At 35.9% G+C, this 19,206-nt stretch overlaps 1 protein-coding gene across 1 annotated transcript; it reads right to left on the bottom strand.

Moving 5' to 3' along the window:
- Window positions 1–252: 252 nt before the first annotated feature.
- LOC129253777 (RE1-silencing transcription factor-like) lies at window positions 253–12,928 on the bottom strand. Its single transcript, XM_054892206.2, has 5 exons — window positions 12,847–12,928; window positions 7,447–9,135; window positions 6,736–7,003; window positions 5,501–6,012; window positions 253–4,460 (listed from the first exon to the last, which is right to left on the bottom strand). Exons 2-5 carry the CDS (start codon window positions 9,118–9,120, stop codon window positions 3,972–3,974), a joined length of 2,943 nt encoding a protein of 980 aa, XP_054748181.2. The 5' UTR covers window positions 9,121–9,135; window positions 12,847–12,928; the 3' UTR covers window positions 253–3,971.
- Window positions 12,929–19,206: the final 6,278 nt, after the last annotated feature.

A 19,206-nucleotide genomic window follows, 5' to 3' on the forward strand; every position in this document is an offset into this window, starting at 1 on the left:
CTCAACAACGAGTCACGTCAATCAAAAGCCCTATCTCCGATTGGGCGTTTAGGAATGCATTTTACTCATATACTAACAATTTTTAATATTATGGATCGTTTTGTTTTTTCTCCAATACGAACACTTACACAAAGTTTTAACACAAAACTGAAATCACCAAGTATATTATTTCAAAAATATCAATTTACTAAAAGTGCATACAAATAACGTGGTTGAAACAAGTCGAAAATTAAGAAATAGAGGCATAAAACATTTTGATTGGGAAATGGATGGGTTTTATTTGCAAAGGACTCATAATATATGTTCAGTACATTCAAATATAGGGCAGCATACAAAATACCCATAAGAAAAAGGTCATGGATAGTATTTTCTATATCAATTCATACTGCATTATTCTAATACCATGCTATGTTGTACCTGCATTTGATACAAAATGCATACATGTCATTTAAAAATAAATAAAATGGGGTAACAATTATGGCAGTTGACACTTAAATCAAGTAATAATTTACATGGGCGGAAATCTGTCCCCAAAGGTAGGACCAGGGGCTGGGAAATTTGACAAGCAAAAAAAAAAAGGTTTTCACCCAGAATGTAAGGTCATTTAGTCCAAAATACATGTATTATTTCGATTGTGAATTATATATTTTTCTCCATCATAAAAGATCAAAAATAGTATGGGGGGACATTTGATATTGTGTCCCCTGACTATTTTTGGTAGGGGGGGGGGACGTGTCTGCCAATGATAATTTAAGAAGTGAAGGGTTAAAAGCCTCCATCCAATCAATAAAAAACAAATGATCAATTTCATATCTTATAACATTTTACAAAGGTAAACATGTTCATATCAAATAGTCTTGTTTACTGAGGGATTCAAATTAATAGATGTGTTTTCCTGGGAACCTAGTCATTTAGTATCTCATAAACATATTAGTACACTACAATATGTTTATTCCCAGTTTGCATACATTACTTGATGCTATGTCTGACAAGCTTCCAGGCAGTCAAGAACATCTTTAGTTTTAAAAGTATGCATACAATTTGAATTTTATGATTACATCATTGGGTAAATAGGTTACAATGCAGTCAAGGATAATTATAAATAATTAAAGCAGATGTAAAACATTCGCAATAGCAACAAGGATTTGGGAGCATACAAAACCAATAATTGTTTGATACGATTGTCATTAAGCAGTGTCTTCTGCATAGAAGCATTTCTAATCTAAATTCTACATAACTGAAAATTAAATAGATGGTGAATGCATTTCTTTTCACAAAAAAAACACTCTTCAGATATATGAGATACACTCAAAGCTGTTTTGACAATAGACAAATCATTTCAAGTAAAACAAATCTCTAGCAGCGCTGCAATCTGTTAATTAAAAGGGAACAGCTGATAAAATAGAAATTGGTAAAAACAATGCGATCACTGTGAAAATGAATTCTCTAAACTGTGCTGCTGCAACTGAAACATGCTGGTCATTTACAATGCAGTATCAATACAAATTCCCTTGGATTACAAATAAAAGTATATCAACATTATTTCATCATTCAATGCATGTATACATTATTTGCTATCATAGATCAGTACTTATTAAAGTGCTAGGTTACATGTATATTTACAACTACTAAAACTATAAATTATTACTGAAATTTTAAAATGGAAGAACTTTCATTTTAATATAACTACAATTTAGCACTATACACAGCAATTATCTTCTTTTTTTCACTGATATCATCTCACTAACTGTTCACTCACGGCTTTGACACTTCTAGCAACTAAAAATCTTTACAGTATTTACATCATCAAACAAACAAATAAAAATAGAGGGAAAAGGGGGTAGGTTAATATGCTGATTATTTGTAGAATTTAAGTCACATTTAACATCATGATCATGAATTGGTTAAGTAAGTTTACATTAACATGAAAAATCCATATTTTATTGTTCGAAATAGACATGAAATGAAATATTCCAAAAATTTGCTGTGCCCAATTGATTGTGGGCCCTGCAGCTGCTGTGCCGCGCCAGATCGACGAGGCTCTATCCCTTGAATTATTGAACGTCAAAAACAGGGTAGCAGCGACTCCAATTGTTAAACGTCTTTTAGTCTGATGTGACCAGGGTTTAAACTCCCGGTTGTGAGACAGACGCTCTACCAACTGATGAGCCAACACACCGGTTATAGAACAAAGTGACAAATTCTTGTAATACCCAACATAAAGTCGTCCTTCCCACCCCTATAAAATAATTTTGATGTTCCGAAAAAAAAAAACTTTAGCTTGGCAGCAAAAGCAATGTTGATCCACTAGTTAGACGAACCAATGAAAAAATTCATCCATCAATCTCTCGTTAGACAACAAGACTGCAGCTAAATCAACTCATTCTGCTTGATGTATCTCATCAATCCACAGTAAAGGACCAATGTACATGTACTAACTGTTCTGTATCATATCATAATAGCATGGCTTACATTGTCCCAATTATTTTTAGCACATCAGATGGGTACATCAGAGATGATCCAATTTTTTGTTATACTCGGAGCTTAATGCAACCAAGACCCTGACCTTCAATGACCTATTAATTGGCCTTAAAGCCCCTCTCTATGACCTTTGATATGTTTGGAGCCATTTTGAATTATTGCCACTTGGGCTGTAATAGAGAAATGTGCCCTCAAAAACAGTGACCTTGCCCTAATTATATAAAGCCTCTATATTTATGTGGAAATTTATTCAGCAGTATGAGTTTATTCATGAACCTGCAAAAATAATGAATATCAACTCCCCCTCTTCTCTCCAAAAAAAGGGAATATAATATAGAATAATGTAGTGCAGTTTATGGCTGTCATACAGTATATGCCCATTTTACCAGAATTGTGTTAAATTGCCAATATGAGGATCACTTCCGTAGCCAATCAGATGCTCAAATTATACAAATGAGAAGGTTAGGCTACCATGAAGAGATCATGAAACAGGAGACAAGAATTGCCCTTCATTTTTCCAATGATGCAAAAGAATATTCAAAAGAGCATTGGTTAAAAAATGCATATGTGTATATCATTATTCAAAAGTTATGGAGAAATATGCACACTCCACTCACGAAATCCATTGATAATATTTGGTAAAAATTTCCATATTTTCATGGTTTCTAAAATGTTCAGTATTTTAATTAACCCATGACATGTACATGTATTTACAAAATTTTGAAACTATATCTGTTTACAAGCCCGTATATTTTTTTTTGCAAACATAATAATACTGGTAAATGAAAATTGTTTCCATTTTGTTCCTGTACAACTGTATGACTTAATTGCAGAATTATAGGTAATTTAAAACAAAAAAGATGTATACATGAACAATTCCTGGATTGAACTCAATTGGATTTGATTAGAAATGAACCTTTACCCCCCCCCCTTTTTTTTTTTTTTGCTTCAGCCTCAGCAAATGATTACAAAGAATTCTAAATGTTAAAATACAAATGGTTACTGATAAGATACTGAGCAAGAAAATACTGAATTTGGTAGTATTCATAAATGGAATAAAGCAAAACTAAAAAAAAAAATTGCTTTAGATCTTAAACAAGAATTTAAATCATTTTTCATGTACACTTGATCCATGTGTATGTGCAATAAATGCCCATGGCATGATCGCACGTCATTAACTTCATTTAAAGTACTAGCAGAAGATCTACAATGTATGCCAACATATCACCCAAATCTTTGAGTTTTCAGCTTGAATGTCTCTATTACTAGATACCAAAGAAATATCTTATCCCTTTCCAAAGCATAACTCCGAGGTCTCTTAACACAAAAGTTTATGATTAATCATATAAAAGTTGAAACAAATCTGAGTGGTTACAGATTGATCAGTCTTCGAATCAAAATGCTCTTGGTTTATTGGCCACAGTCATTTCGCACTTGATTGCAATCTTTTGTGTAACTGGACCCGGATGTTAAGGAGAAACCATGGTTACCTACCACCGTGGCATCATGGCAGCCACCAAATGATGTACAGCATGGTCTGTATCACGCACTATCTGCTCAACGACTGGTGTCGGGATGTTACTGTGGGTGGTGGGGTGAATAGGGACAGCATGGATCTCAAGAGGTACAGGGTGCAAGGGTGCCTTGGGCTGCTGGCTGTGCAGTGCAGGAGGTGGCGCAAGAGGGGTGTGTGATTGCGGAGGATGTCCTTGGTTGGGCTGTGGTTGTTGTTGCTGCTGCTGCTGCTGTTGTTGTTGTTGTTGTTGCTGCTGTTGCTGTTGTTGCTGCTGCAGTTGATGGAACTGCTGCTCCGATATGACATGTGCCATGTCATTACCTGCAGCGATGATCTGTTGGGTGACAGACACTGGTGGCACACTGCTGTACTCTATCATGGGGTGGTGACGGATGATATGGTTGTCACTACTGACCTTCACATGGTGTGGTTGTGCGTCATGAGCTGGTTCCACGTTCACCATCTAAAAATATATGGAAAAATAATGACATAAATGCTCACAAGTCACTACCAAAGTTACTGAAAATCAATCAATTCCTATTACCAACCAAATAATACTTCCATCAACACCCAAAAGTTACATTCTCTAATTCATACTCACTAATCCTTTTTCAATGTGCCGCACTTTCACGTTTTCAAATACTTCTAACTCCCATTAAATTGACTCAAGCAAATATTTGCTAAATCAACAAAACCAAATTCACATTACTGGACACTTCTCTTAGTTAGCCATGCCTGTAGCCATTCAAGCCAAGTTTTGAAAAAGTATTTTGGCATTAACGATGGTTATTTCAGAAATGCACCTATCTATATTGTTATCAAGATAGAGAAATGCAAAACATTAAATTATAAATGTGCCAAACAGAGACAGCATGTAATTATCATCATTATCAAACAAAATAAACTTTTCACTTCTCTCCAGACTTTCACAAAGAAAAACAAAATAACAATCCTGACAACCCGACTTTCAGCTTGTGGAAAATTCTTATTTTTCAATATTACGCCATGTATGAACACTGACAATATTGTAGGCTTAGATATTAAAAACTACAATTTGTATGAGGTTACAACTCAACAATAAATTGCTTATTAACATCTCCTTTGTTTAAAATCTGTTTGGTCTCATCTCACATGGTCTAGTCCTAAATCATCTACAACCTGTTTGTCTACTTACCATATGGTCTAATTGCCATTTAGCCCATTTACTTTTTGATCTAATTTCTACTTAGGGTAAACCCATTTCCTCTGAATTCTATGTGATCTAACGCCATTCATGTTATATGGTTAGACAAACTGTTCATAAACCACAATATAAATTTACAAACTAGATGAAGTGAAAATTAGACTACATGCAAGTGAGAATTAGAGCAACATGTAGTGTAGACCAAACCGGAATTACATGTAGACCAATCTGGTTTAGTCCATGTGGTAATAGACTATATGAGAAGTAGACTGCCTGTAGACCAAATGAATATAGACCACTTAAATACCCCTGCTTTGTACCTGAATGACCATTCCTTCATGATTGATGACCGATGAAATAGATTGTGGGTGGGCTTGAGGAGGTTGTGGAGCTGCTGCTACTGCTACTTCATGAGGCTGCTGTTGTGGGGGATCTTCTTGGTGAGTTATTGTTACTGTCACAGGAACCTCCTGCACCACAGACCTGTTGGCAAGGATGACACCGCTGGGAGGCTCTTGAAATTTGGGTTGACGGTTCCTCTTGACTTTCGGTCTAGACGTAGGCGATGATGGCGAGGTTGGGTCTTTTCCTTGGCCACGCTTCTTGCCAGATGGGGCGCGGAGAGGTGTAGGCATGTTGAGGTCATCTATATTGGAGAGGACACTGACAGGAAACTCAGGCATCTGGTCTCCAAGGACCTTTTGGTGGTTCTCAACATGCTTCCACATGTTGCCATTGTATGCTGCTGTCCAGCCACACACATTGCAGCGGTATGGACGGACCTTGGCATGCTTGCTCATGATGTGCTCAGACACAATCTTATTGGTTGCACCTGAATGAATTAGAGAGAAAAGACAGTTACAGATAAAGGTAGGACTCCCTTATATTTGGAGTAAGAAAGTGTTTTTAAATTCAGTCTCCCAACCTCTGTGTATCTAAACCTATTACAGAATTGTTTACCTCTAAAGACCAAATATAAAAGTCTAGATTTACATGAGAAAACATTAACTGTGAAGATGAAGTGCATTTTATCAACAAAGCAGTATTAGACCATGGATGGGTCCATGTTCAACCCAAGGGGGGATCCCCCGCCCCCTTGGATCTGCAACTGTATTATTCAGTGCATCCCACAAAAATGAACCCAAGAATTTTCAATGATTTATTATAAACAATAACAAATACAATAGATAAGTGTCCTACATGTACATGTATCATTGTAACTTTCTTACCTTTAAAATCCCTTCTTTCATCTGATATTAAACTCAAATGATTAATCATTCATGCAAGAGTGAGTACAAACAATGCAAAGAAAGGATACCAAATAGTCATTTGGCAGATGTGGTATTTGAGTTACAAAAAGAAAACCACCTTTTAAAATTTCAATTTCGTAGGCAAATTGGTGGACCCCCATAGCAGCAAATATTTAAAATAACCAATTTTGTGTCATTACATACATGTACAAGAAAATCTTTTTTTTTTGGTCTTAATAAAACATATCGCTTTTCTTGAAGACTACTTTTTATCATGGAATCCTGGAAAAGAAGTGAGCTCTCACCTTTGAAGTCACAGTGAGGACACTTGTTGGGCTGCATCCCTTCATGAGTACGGATATGAAGTACTAGATTATTCTTTGTCTTACTGGCATAGGGGCAAAGCTGGCATCTGAACTGGCGATTTTCTTTGTGAATGCGCATGTGGTATTCTAGACTCTTCTGCTTGCGGCCCACATAGTCACATAAGTTACAGGCAAAGGTTGCGGTTGGTTTGGGTCTTCCATAGCTGTCCTTATTAAGCAGCAGGCCATGCTTGTGCTTGATGTGCTCCTACAAAATAATGAAATACAATATGGCAAAGATGTAAGGAAATTATACAATGAATTAAAGTCACTGAGGAACCCGCCCCCCTTCTGTCGCTAATTTTTTTTTACAACGCCGTTTGCTAACTGGGTATGCAGATATGAAATTATGCAACATAATGTAAGTGCATGTCAGACCCCAAATTGCTCCAAAGTGTGAATTCATGTACTAATCCAATACAATTTTTTAACTTTTTCTACTTTAACTGGTTAAAATCTTGCCTTGTTTATGATCAGAATGAAGTCAGCAACGATTTCCAGTCCCCTCCTCCACCCACCCCCCGTTGTGAGATGGGCCCAAATAACCCGGCTCTATTAGGGTTAACTAAAGCTGGTAAATAATTTAATATCAAGTATAGATTATCTATGACCAAAATCTACATTTAGTCTAAAATACTGAGATCAGCTCACCTTCAGGATGCCTTTGTCAGCACACTTATAGTCACATGACATACAGTGGTGCTTCTTCTCCTCTTCTGAAGCGTGGATACGCCTGTAGTGAATACGCAGATTGAAGGGCGTGGTGGTACGTCTGCCACATAACTCACACATGTAGTTCTTAGCACCTGTGTGAGTGACAAGATGTTTCTTCAAGTCATGGTAGTGGTTGGTTGAGAAATTGTTGCATTCATGACAGCGGTGCAAGTGCAGCATTCTTTTGTGGGTATCTGCCAAATGCTTTCGTATCTCTTCCTCATCTGTGGTATTGAAATCTGGGCATTCTGTACAGTAGATTACTTCAGAGTTGTCCTTGTAATGAGCATCCTTGTGTGAAAGCATCTCCCCTTCATCCTTGAATCTGGCCATGCAGATATTGCATACATGCACCTTGTAGCGCTTGAACTTTCTCCTTTTGGGCTTTTTTGCCTCTGGCTTAGCAGGAGCTTTTATTTCTCCTTCCTCTTCTTCTTCTTCTTCTTCTTCTTCTTCTTCATCATCATCATCTCCATCTTCTGCAGGACGCTTATTGCCACGTTTTCTTAAAATGGACTGTCTGTCCGCTTCACTCTCAGGGGCCAGCATATATTGTGCATACTCCGACGGATCAAAATCTGGGCTCTTCAGTCTTGCTAAAAGTTGTGGTTTGAAGTGTGCTTTGAGGGCATGACTCTGCAGGAGCTTGGTGCCAATGCATGGGAATATCTTCTCACAGCCTTCAAAATCACACATGGCAGCATTCAGCTTAGGGTCATGCTCAGATCGATAGTGAACCCTCATCTTGGCCCAATGGAGGCTGAGGATCCCACATTCGAAGCAACGGAATCCATCAAGATTTGGCACGTGGCACTTCTCATGGACAACCATCTCCTCTACACTCATAACATTGGCACACCTATCATTGGCACAACGGACCATTTCTATCGCTTCCCGCTTTTCTTTGTAATGTTTGAACCATGTTTCCACTCGATCATCTAAGATTCTATTAAATACATAGTACGGAATTGGCAAGTTCTTCTCATCAGCCCTTTTCCTCATCTCAGTTTTAGGCTTCAGGGGTGGTGGTGGTTTTGGAGTTGGGGCAGCACTCTTCGGCTTCAATTTGGACTTCTTCAATCCAAGCGTTTGAGGACGTCCACGCTTACCCTTTTTGCGTGGCCTTCCACGTCCTTTGTTAAGTATGGAAGGTTGACGTACATAGATGGTTTTAGATGGTTCTGGCTCTCTCTTTGGTAACCAATCATCTTCATCTTCATCGTCGTCATCCATGGAATACTTGATGGGGGTAGTCTTCTTCCTTCTCCGCATCCCCCTGCCAAATCCAGGACTAGTATCCTTTTCTAGTTTCTTTTTCAGAATTTCGTCTAAGGTCTTGGACCTTTTCTCCTCTTCTTCTTTTTCCTCTTCTTCATTTGTAATATCTTCATTCTCTGCTTCTGATTCATCCACTTCTTGCTCCCCTTCCTCTAATTTTTCTTTTTTTGTTACAGTTTCATTCTTAGGTGATTTTGAAGGAGTTGCCTTGCTAAGGGAGACATACTGTTCTATGTGTTCTGTCAGGAAATGCTCTGCGATTGCGGTCTTGCTTGTTCCTACAAAGTTGCAGAGCCGGCAGTTGAACTGTGTATCATCACTGCTGGTGCTCATTTTGATGTTGTTTTTCTGGAAAAGTAAACATAAAAAAGAAACACATACATCATTCTCATTTGAATCAACCCAAGATGAAACAAAATTACAGGTGAAAATTCTTGAAATTCTAAATTACTTTTTTCATTGAAATAATCTAGTTTTAAACCATGAAATCAACAAAGTATCAAATGGTCCAAAGCAAACAAACTTTCCATACGAAATACAAAAAGACATACCGGTATACCATTATGTATTTCACTTTTCAGTCATCATTCCCTTAATATCAACACACAAATTTAAATTACCATTGACAGAATACCGTTACAACAGAATAATAATCTTTACATGTAGGTGTAATTATGGATGAATTTATGAACGTAATCAACACATAGATCATGCCACAATGGTTGTTTAAAAAAGTATTTTCTTCCTCATAAAACTTGATTCTAGTAGTACAATTTGTTAGTTCTTGCTTATATATAACACATTGTAATACTGTCTTGGCATACTGTGGTTCTTCTAAACTCAATTCTAACTTCATACTATAAAAGAGAGCAACCCGTATGCAGGGTCACATTACTCGCTCACACTGACCCCGTTTCAAACTTAAAGGACAAGTCCACCCCAACAAAAAAGTTGATTTGAATAAAAAGAGAAATATCCAACAAGTTTAACACTGAAGACTTTATCAAAAATTATATTTTAAATTTTTTCTTAATTTCACAAACCATCCTGGACTGTATGCAAATTAGGGGACTGAAGACATCACCCACTCACTATTTTATGTATGAAACATTCTAATTTTCTCCTAATTCTCATGTGAAACAAAGTTTTCTTTCTCCCCGAACATGTGGAATTACACATTTTGTTTAATGGTTCAGTCAAGTTGTTCCTTATTGTCTAATCTTTAAATGTTGAAAATATTATATAATTCAAAAAATAAAAAACAAAAGAGAAATAGTGAGTGTTAGTGCATTATTATATCATTGCTGGAACTTATTTGATTGAAAGGGTGACTTATATAATGTATGAAAATATGACATAATTATGATTTCATGTAATATAAAAAGGAAAGTGGGGATGTGAGTTTATCAGCCTGTTCACAAAATGCATAGAACTGTTTTTAAAAAATATTGCTAATTTCTAGAATTCAATTTTGTAATACGATTTTGATGAAATTTTTATGAGGCGCCGAATGTACCAATATTATATAGAACAATTATTTGTTATATAATCATTATTTATTAAATAATAACTATTATTTATATATAATTTACATTTTATTTGTAAATAACTACTATTATATAAAATATCATTTCTAATTATTTATATATAATTCCAAGTAATACTTCATTATTTGTAAATAATAATAGTTCGACATTCCATTATCTATAAATAATGATTATTTGTTTTTCATTATTTATAAATAATGATTATTTGTTTTTCATTATTTATAAATAATGATTATTTGTTTTTCATTATTTACAAATAATGATTATTTGTTTTTCATTATTTATAAATAATGATTATTTGTTTTTCATTATTTATAAATAATGATTATTTGTTTTTATATTATTTATAAATAATGACACTACATACTTCATTATTTATAAATAATTGCAATTCGTTTTTCCGTTATTTTTAAATAAGTTTTCTATTATTTATAAATAATAATTATTTATTATCAATGCCAGTGCACATTTCTTTATTTATAAATAATTTGTTGAGTTTTCCATTATTTATAAATAATGAAGTATGTAGTGTCATTATTTATAAATAATATAAAAACAAATAATCATTATTTATAAATAATGAAAAACAAATAATCATTATTTATAAATAATGAAAAACAAATAATCATTATTTGTAAATAATGAAAAACAAATAATCATTATTTATAAATAATGAAAAACAAATAATCATTATTTATAAATAATGAAAAACAAATAATCATTATTTATAAATAATGGAATGTCGAACTATTATTATTTACAAATAATGAAGTATTACTTGGAATTATATATAAATAATTAGAAATGATATTTTATATAATAGTAGTTATTTACAAATAAAATGTAAATTATATATAAATAATAGTTATTATTTAATAAATAATGATTATATAACAAATAATTGTTCTATATAATATTGGTACATTCGGCGCCTCATAAATTTTCAACATCTTGCTTGGTGAATTTTACTCTATTATTCATTTAGATAATGATTATTTTCAGCCTGGAGTTGGAGTACCCCTTTAATTTTTTGTGTAAGTCCAAGGATAAAAGTTTTCTGTGTCGCTGCAGGGAGTCCAATCAGGTTTGGTTGCATAACTCTTGTCATAAATGTTGTCATTTCTCCCCAAGCTGTGACACCCTGACCGCTAGGCGCTACTTTTATCTCTGTAAGTTCCTGCCCATCTTTTCACAGAAAACGAATCAAAATCACTATTAGTTCCAAGTGGGAGCCCTTCTAATCAATAGGAAGCCTGGGAAAACATGAAGTGTATCCTCAATACAGCTGTAGAGCCGACCCATTACACATATATTAATGCGCTTAATTATACAGAGAGACAGAAAGCCGAGGATGAGTGAGAGAAGTAGGGAAAAAACAGAGGAATTAGAACGTAGGGCCTACCCCCGGTATTTGTAACAAACAAGAAAATGCCTTTGAAAATAGTCACGGATGGTGAGTGAAACTAACAATAATACTGTGTTCTTGACATACAGTCCTCATGCCATGGTATTGGGATATTATTGTGCTTATTATTAAAAGAAATGACAAAATTTATGACTGCTACTGTAGCTATATGTATAATATGTAGGCCTGTCATAAATTTTATATCTTTTGATTATACATTAACTTTATAGGGATGAGGGTTTAGGCCTACATCTTTTCAAGATTTCTCAAAGTTCAGTTCATGTAACTGTCTGTACCACTGATCTAGATCCACAATATAATATCCTTGGTTGGTTTTGCTGACTTTCTTGTGAAATCAGTGTTTACGTACTGCAACTACTTTTATTTATCTTTAATTATTTGCACCCATAATTGACCGATAAATTCACCAAACTTATCCGAGCACATCTGCCAGGCCTAGAGCCCTGACCCTACCCTCCTCCTAGTCCTAAGCCAGAAAAGGGCATGAAGGGGGAGGGGTGGGTGGCGCGCACTGCACTCTGCAGCACCCGCGCATATTATGCAAAGCGCATGAATGCCCCAGACTTGATTTTCTTTTTTTTAAATCATCCACCCTGGAAATCTCCAAATCCAATGAAGGGCCTAACTTGTACATGTAGTATAGGGAAAGAGTTCCATATGCACCCCCCCCCCCCCCATCCTATCTTCCCCCAAAAAGTCCTCCGAGCTGCGCTGACCATTGCATGCAAGACGACTGACGTCAGTGATTCATGGATCAGTACAAGTACAGTCAATATAAAGTTAGTCTACACACAGAGTTTACAGACGTGAATATGCAGTTATTCAGGTGCACAGTACAGTATGCATAACACGCGGACACACTCTCCGATTCCCGGCTGCACACTCGATCTACAACGGCATGAATAGAATGCTACGATCCGTCCACACAATACACTGTAGTGTAATCACGAGTCAAATGCACCGCAACTACACACAGCCGACACTCAATCACCGAACAAAAACCACCTCAAACAGACATTGATCAGTTCCTTTAGGCTCAAAATATTAAATTAAAATGTACTATGAATAACCTCCTAGCTTACCCACTTGAAAACAAGGCTTAAATTGGCACGGAAATGGAATATGGATGGGTAGTTTTCGTGAGTCCGTCACAGTTTTTAGACTACGACGCCATTTGCTAGACTCTTTCTGAGACCTCAACACGCGAAATGCTAATCGTGAAATCCGACACAATTTAATAACTGCGCATGTGCGGAACCACCCTGGAGTGTAGATGCGTCGCGTACAAAACTGTGTTTTCAACGTAGACTACTGCTATCTTTTTCACAGTTTTGATTTCATAGCCTGTTTTTGTGTGTTTATCTCATCCTGGAGTAGTTATGTTTAGTATTTATTTGTTTAAACAGACTATTTTGTATACTATACTGTTTTTACTGTAGATCCGGTGTAGATCATTATTAAAGGTCGAGTCCACCCCAGAAAAATGTTGATTTTAATCAATAAAGAAAAATCAAACAAGAATAACGTTGAAAATTTCATCAAAATTCGGATGTAAAATAAGAAAAAAAACAGGCTATGAAATTTTCAGTGTTATGTTTGTTTGATTTTTATCTTTCTATTCAAAGCAGCTTTTTGTTGGGGTGGACTTGTCCTTTAAGGATCAGTGCAGCATCGATTTTTCGACTTACGCAGGGGGGGGTGCAGATCGAGGGTGGGCACTGGAGCACTGCCACTGCCCCCCCCCCTAAATTCTGGAAACTTAACTAGACCTACTTTATTTAAAATTTTCTCAAAATTTACCAAAAGTATGCAGGAAATTCTCCAATTTCAGTTTTCAAAATGTAAAAGCTCGCGGTTGCTTAGGCTCTCTCACAGTTTCGAAAAAGTTTAAGAGTCTTGCCCCCCCCCCCGAAAAAAAACATACAGTCATGCCCTTCTTATTGTTAGTGCAATTAGGAGTTATTTGCAAATATGGGGCTGCATACATCCAGCATAACCCCCCCCCCCCCGGCCCCGGGGTAAATCTTGCTCGGTTGCACCCCGGTAGGCCTATATCTGTCGATTTCTTGTGATGATTGGTGTCTGTGTCCCGGCGAGGCACCGAAGCGACAAGCGGCGGTGGGGGGGGGGGCTCTTTAAGGAATTGACATGCTAAAATTGCATTTAAGAGCATACTAAAATCACCTTCGAGGTCAACGTAGTCCACTTTCACTATTAAATACCGAACATTGTAAACTGGCACAACAAGTTTCAAGTTTACAAGTACTACCTATTTTATTTTAAGAAAGAGAACAACTCAAAATCGAAAGAAGAATAAAATTATAGGGTCTACTTGATTGAATACGGAATATAGCCCCGGAATAGCATAAGTAACGCATAAAACAACCAATAAGAACAGATTTGTTGATCATGTAAGGTCAAAATGTAATTTCTATACCTTTTTTGTCCTAATGATTTTTTTTTTATCTCGTGTCTGCAGATTCTGAAATTATTGTTAACATGGCAAAAACAAAACATAGAAGTAACATCAAAGATCAAACTTTAAGTTTATATAGAAATCAAATCTATTTGTGAAATTTAGGGCCCGTATACATGACTTTATTGGAAGAGGTTATAGCGTAAGCTAACATATTTTAATGGATCGCCTGAAATTTGAGGCAGCGTAAGTGACGACTTTAGATTTTACCCTTTTATCCGCATGCTAATTCCTTCAATGAGTTTCAGCTGTGTAATAAGCAAAGGGAAAAAATAATGTTATTCATAAATGATGAAGCTATATTCCCAACCCAGCCATGTAACTTCTACTAAATTAATAAGAACATATATAAAATGCATTTTGTTGTTAAAACAATTTTGCTTTTATGTACCATCGAAATAAGAGAGGGCGTGTCCTAATTATACATTTATTCAAGCATGGCTCATGAAATTACCCTATATCGGCAAGTTCACTTATCACATACAGATGAGTGCGTTAACTGTTTTCAAAACAGACTTGTCAACTTTAAAAAAAAAAAACCTAGGATTAACTGAGTTGGGGAACGAATTTATTTTGTTTTTCTTCCTTTTTTTGTATTTTGTCAATTTTTATTGATTTTATGTATTTTAATAAATTTATCTATTTGTTTCTGGAAATATACTGGTTTCTTTTTATGCCCTCGTAATATTGGAGATATTGGAGGGATGATTGTACAGGCCACCCCCACCTGATTTTTTTTGGGGGGAGGGGGGAGTATATCCCTATTCCTTCCGTGATCGACACCCAAGGTTCCCATGGTTGCACCGCTCTCTCGCTATTTCACATTTCTTAACCACAAAAAATTTCCTATTTATGGCCTTATTAAAAGGGTAGAGAGTATACACCAAGGACTTAAAATGTTGGGATCTTCTACCGCCGTTCGTACGTCAGGCGCTCAATGAAGAAAGACAAAGCGTTATTGTAGGAAGCTCTTGAAAATGGGCTAATGGTTGAAGTGGCTACCCTGGGATAATTATTTTGTTCGCTCAGTTTGCTTTCTTGCACCTTTAAACGCATTGGTCATTAACACTGAATTGTGTACTACATGCAAACAAATTATTTAGAAAAAAGAAAATCATGGGACGCGTCGTATTCATCCTTACACAATGAAAGTGCTTGAAGGATGCTCCGGTCTGAAAATATTATTTTAATAAATAGAGTAAAATTCACCGATTAATTGCTAAAGATTTCATCAAAATCGGATAAAAAATAGCAAAGTTATTGCATTTTAAAGTTAAGCAATATTTTGTGAAAACAGTGATATGCACATCGTCATGAATATTCATTTGGTGGGCTGATGATGTCACATCCCCACCTTCCCTTTTATTTTGTAATTACATGGAATCGTTTTTTGTTTCATTATTTCATACATAATGTGAATAATTATGTCTCCCTTATAATGAACTTTGCAGCAATGAATATCTAATGCACTTAATCAGTTTTCAATCCAATGTTTTAAGTTTTTGAAGGAAAAAATTGAATCAACCTAATTTCATGTAATAAAATACAAAATAACAAGTGGGGATATGACATCATCAATCTGCTCATGGAATATTCATGAAAACAAGCCTAGAACTATATTTCACCGGAATAATGCAAAAGTTTAAAATGTCATATATTTGTTATTCTTTGTCCAATTTTGATCAAATTTTCAGTGTTTTGTTTGTCTGAATTTTCTTTATCTTTTCAAATCATATTATTCTCAGCCTGGAGTATCCCTTTAACTTTCAGGGGTCATCAGTGGCGTACCTAGGATTTTCCACAGGGGGGGGGCAAAACCGTCCGCCAAAAACTTTGACAAGCAAAAAAAAAAAAAAGTCTTCAAGCTCGTCAGGGGGGGGGGCAAAAAGGGTCTTTCAAGCTCGTCAGGGGGGGGGGCAGGGATACGTCCTTTGCATGGGTTGTGGCTCGTCAGGGGGGCAGACTGCCCCCCCCCCCCCGTAGGTACGCTAGTGGGGGTCATCATAGAGGCTATACAGTGCGTATCAAAAAAAAGTTTACACTTTGAAAAAGCCCTGGGAATTAAAAAAAATACAAGATGTGGGTAATTTTTTCACATATTATGTTGGGTTTGGGTCTCATCTATCCAATAAAAGTAACAGTCTTGACAGAATGTTACACTTGAGTGAGCACTGTCCATTTTTTTAAAACTCGCAGAAATGTTCGTTTTCACGCTGTGTCAAGGGGAAAGGGCGAAATCAAACTTACCCTGCGAAACAGTTCTCATACATTTCCCTTGCACTTTTAGTCAATAAAAATAAAATGGATACATTCAAGCATTTTGTAACAATTTTGCCACCCAAATTGAAATTTCAACACTTAGTAAGCACAACCTTTACCCTTTTTGTGCCAGCTGGATCTGAGGATATAACTAAATCTGAATAAAAGTTTATATCAGACATGTCCAGCACGTTTTTATCATTTAAAGTGGGTTTACATTTCATTTTTCCTTTAATACTTGTTTCTCCACACTTTTTCCAAGCTTGACAATGATTAACAAAATCAAAATCAAGCCTAAGCCATTTCATGTAAATTACAGCTCAGTGTAAAGCAAGTATCGTCACGATGGCCTCGGTGTTTGGGGGAGCGGGGTGGGGCGCAATGCACTCTTCGAAGTGTTTTGAGCAAGGAAACAAGTTAAAAAGGTAAAAGATATCTTCAAATCTATTTTATTAGCTAAATTCCACGTGTTCTTCATGATTAAGGTCTACTTTTATTCGCATAACTATTTCAAAGTTCTGCGCAAATCATTTTTCATGAACTTTTCAAAAGTAAGTGGTGCTCACTCAAGTGGAAATATTTTTCGACAGTTATATCGTCATTTGCTTAATTGGATCTGTACCAATGTTAAAATGTGAAAAAAATCTTCAGAATATTACAAATGTATAATTTTACAGGATTTTTTTTAAGTGTAAACTTTTTTTTGAGACGCACTGTATATCAATAAAATTAGCCCACGCTTCGCAGTATATAGGCTTATACAGTGCATGCGTCTAAAAAAAACTATACACTTTTGAAAGGGCTACCAAACAAAAAATATATCACTTTGGGGAAAAACGCCTATATATATGGAAAGCCAATGAAGACAACTTTCAGATGACATCAAAAAGTTGGAAAACTATTCATGCTTGAGTGAGCACTACCCACTTAAACATAGGGTATGAAAATTAGGGTGGGCAGAAATTAGCCTTTCGATTTCTGTCAGTTTTTGAGAGGCGAGTCCCTTGGAACATGCAAACTTAAATTAATCTAAATTAAATTAATGGTCATTCATGATCAATTTAAATTGTTAAAGCAAATTTCATGAATTATCAAATTGAAATTTCATGCATGAGTGAGCGTGAATTGCAATCTTTAGTGCAGCATTTTAACTTTACAATGTGGATCTCAGCAGTGTGTTCAATGGAGTCAGGAGAATAGGGGTAAGATAGGACTTCAGTGGGTGAAGTAAGCTGATAGGAAAGGGGTCAACAGAACGTTTAGCCTCCCTCCTTCAGGTCCGTCCCTTCCCCCTCCTGTTGAGATTGAGACTGATTGCTATTACATGTATACATTAAGTCCAGAGTGGACTGTCAATTTGATAATAAATTCTGAAAATTACTGTAGGCCATCAACTTTCACTTATCAATCATTCAATCAACAATTTGTTAGTAAATCCACTCAATCAATGTGATCAATCAAATATTCACCTTTTCAAATAAATTATCAATCAAACATTCAGCTTTTTCAATAAATTATTTCATAAATCACCATAATTAGTCAAGTTCTTAATAATCATTCAACGGAAAAGAAGGACCCATCAACGATCAGTCACTTGGCATTTAAGTTTTTAATACCATCCAGGAAAAAGAAGGCGGTGGAGGGCGGGAGTGAGTACATGATTTTGTAAGAGAACACAAAGAAGAATGCCCCTTTAACCCAGTCTTACCATATCTCATCCCCTTGCATGTAACAGGTACCATCACATTACTCTGACTCTCACAAGCACACTTGCTAAGATCCACATCATAAACTAAAAATGCTACACTAAAATGCTACACTAAAATTACAATTCCTGTTTACTCATGCATTACATTTCACTTTAGTAACTCATGAAATTTGCGTAAGAAACCAAAACTTATCTCAATTCATCAGTAATTTAGCATAACACCCTACCCTTAACTTTGCAAGTTCCAAAGGACTCACCTCTAAAAAAAAAAACTTGGAAGGCTAATTCCTGCTCCCCCCCTAGCAAAGGCTAGTCTCTCAGGAGGGGTGAAAGGGGTAGAGAGAGAGGGAGGGGGGGGGGGGTTAAGTGATATGTTAACCCTTATCCCATCAACTGTACTCCCCCACTTACATGTAAGTCCTATCCCTTCCATGAACACATTGCTGAGACCCACGTGAAAAAGTTAAAAATTGTATTTCATGTTCTCTCATGCATTAAATTTCAATTTAATAATTCTTGAAATTTGCTCTAAAAACCTAAATTGATAATACTTGATCATTGATTTATCAGAACACCCTCAACTTTGCAAGTTCCAAGGGACTCGCATCTCAAAAACTGAAAGAAATTGGAAGGCAAATTCCTGCCCTTCCCTAATTTCTATGCCCTTTGTTTAAGTGGGCAGTGCTCACTCAAGCATGAATAGTTTTCCAACTTTCTGGTGTCATCTGAAAATTGACTTTATTGGCTTTCCATATATATAGGTATTTTTCCCTATAGTGACATATTTTTTGTTTGGTAGCCATTTCAAAAGTGTATAGTTTTTTTGAGACGCACTGTATAGCGTTTTATTGAATGAAATACCTTTTAATGTATTTTTTTTACTAACAAAGCTTAAAGGTAATAAATCTAGGCTAAATCCCACAATGCGCGGCTATTCAGTGGCCTTTCGAGCAGTGGTGAAAAATGAAAATGGGAGAATGATAGAAAGGGGTGGGGGGGGGGC

The sequence above is a fragment of the Lytechinus pictus genome, chromosome 2 (assembly GCF_037042905.1).
Source record: "Lytechinus pictus isolate F3 Inbred chromosome 2, Lp3.0, whole genome shotgun sequence".
NCBI classification, from domain to species: Eukaryota; Metazoa; Echinodermata; class Echinoidea; order Temnopleuroida; family Toxopneustidae; genus Lytechinus; species Lytechinus pictus.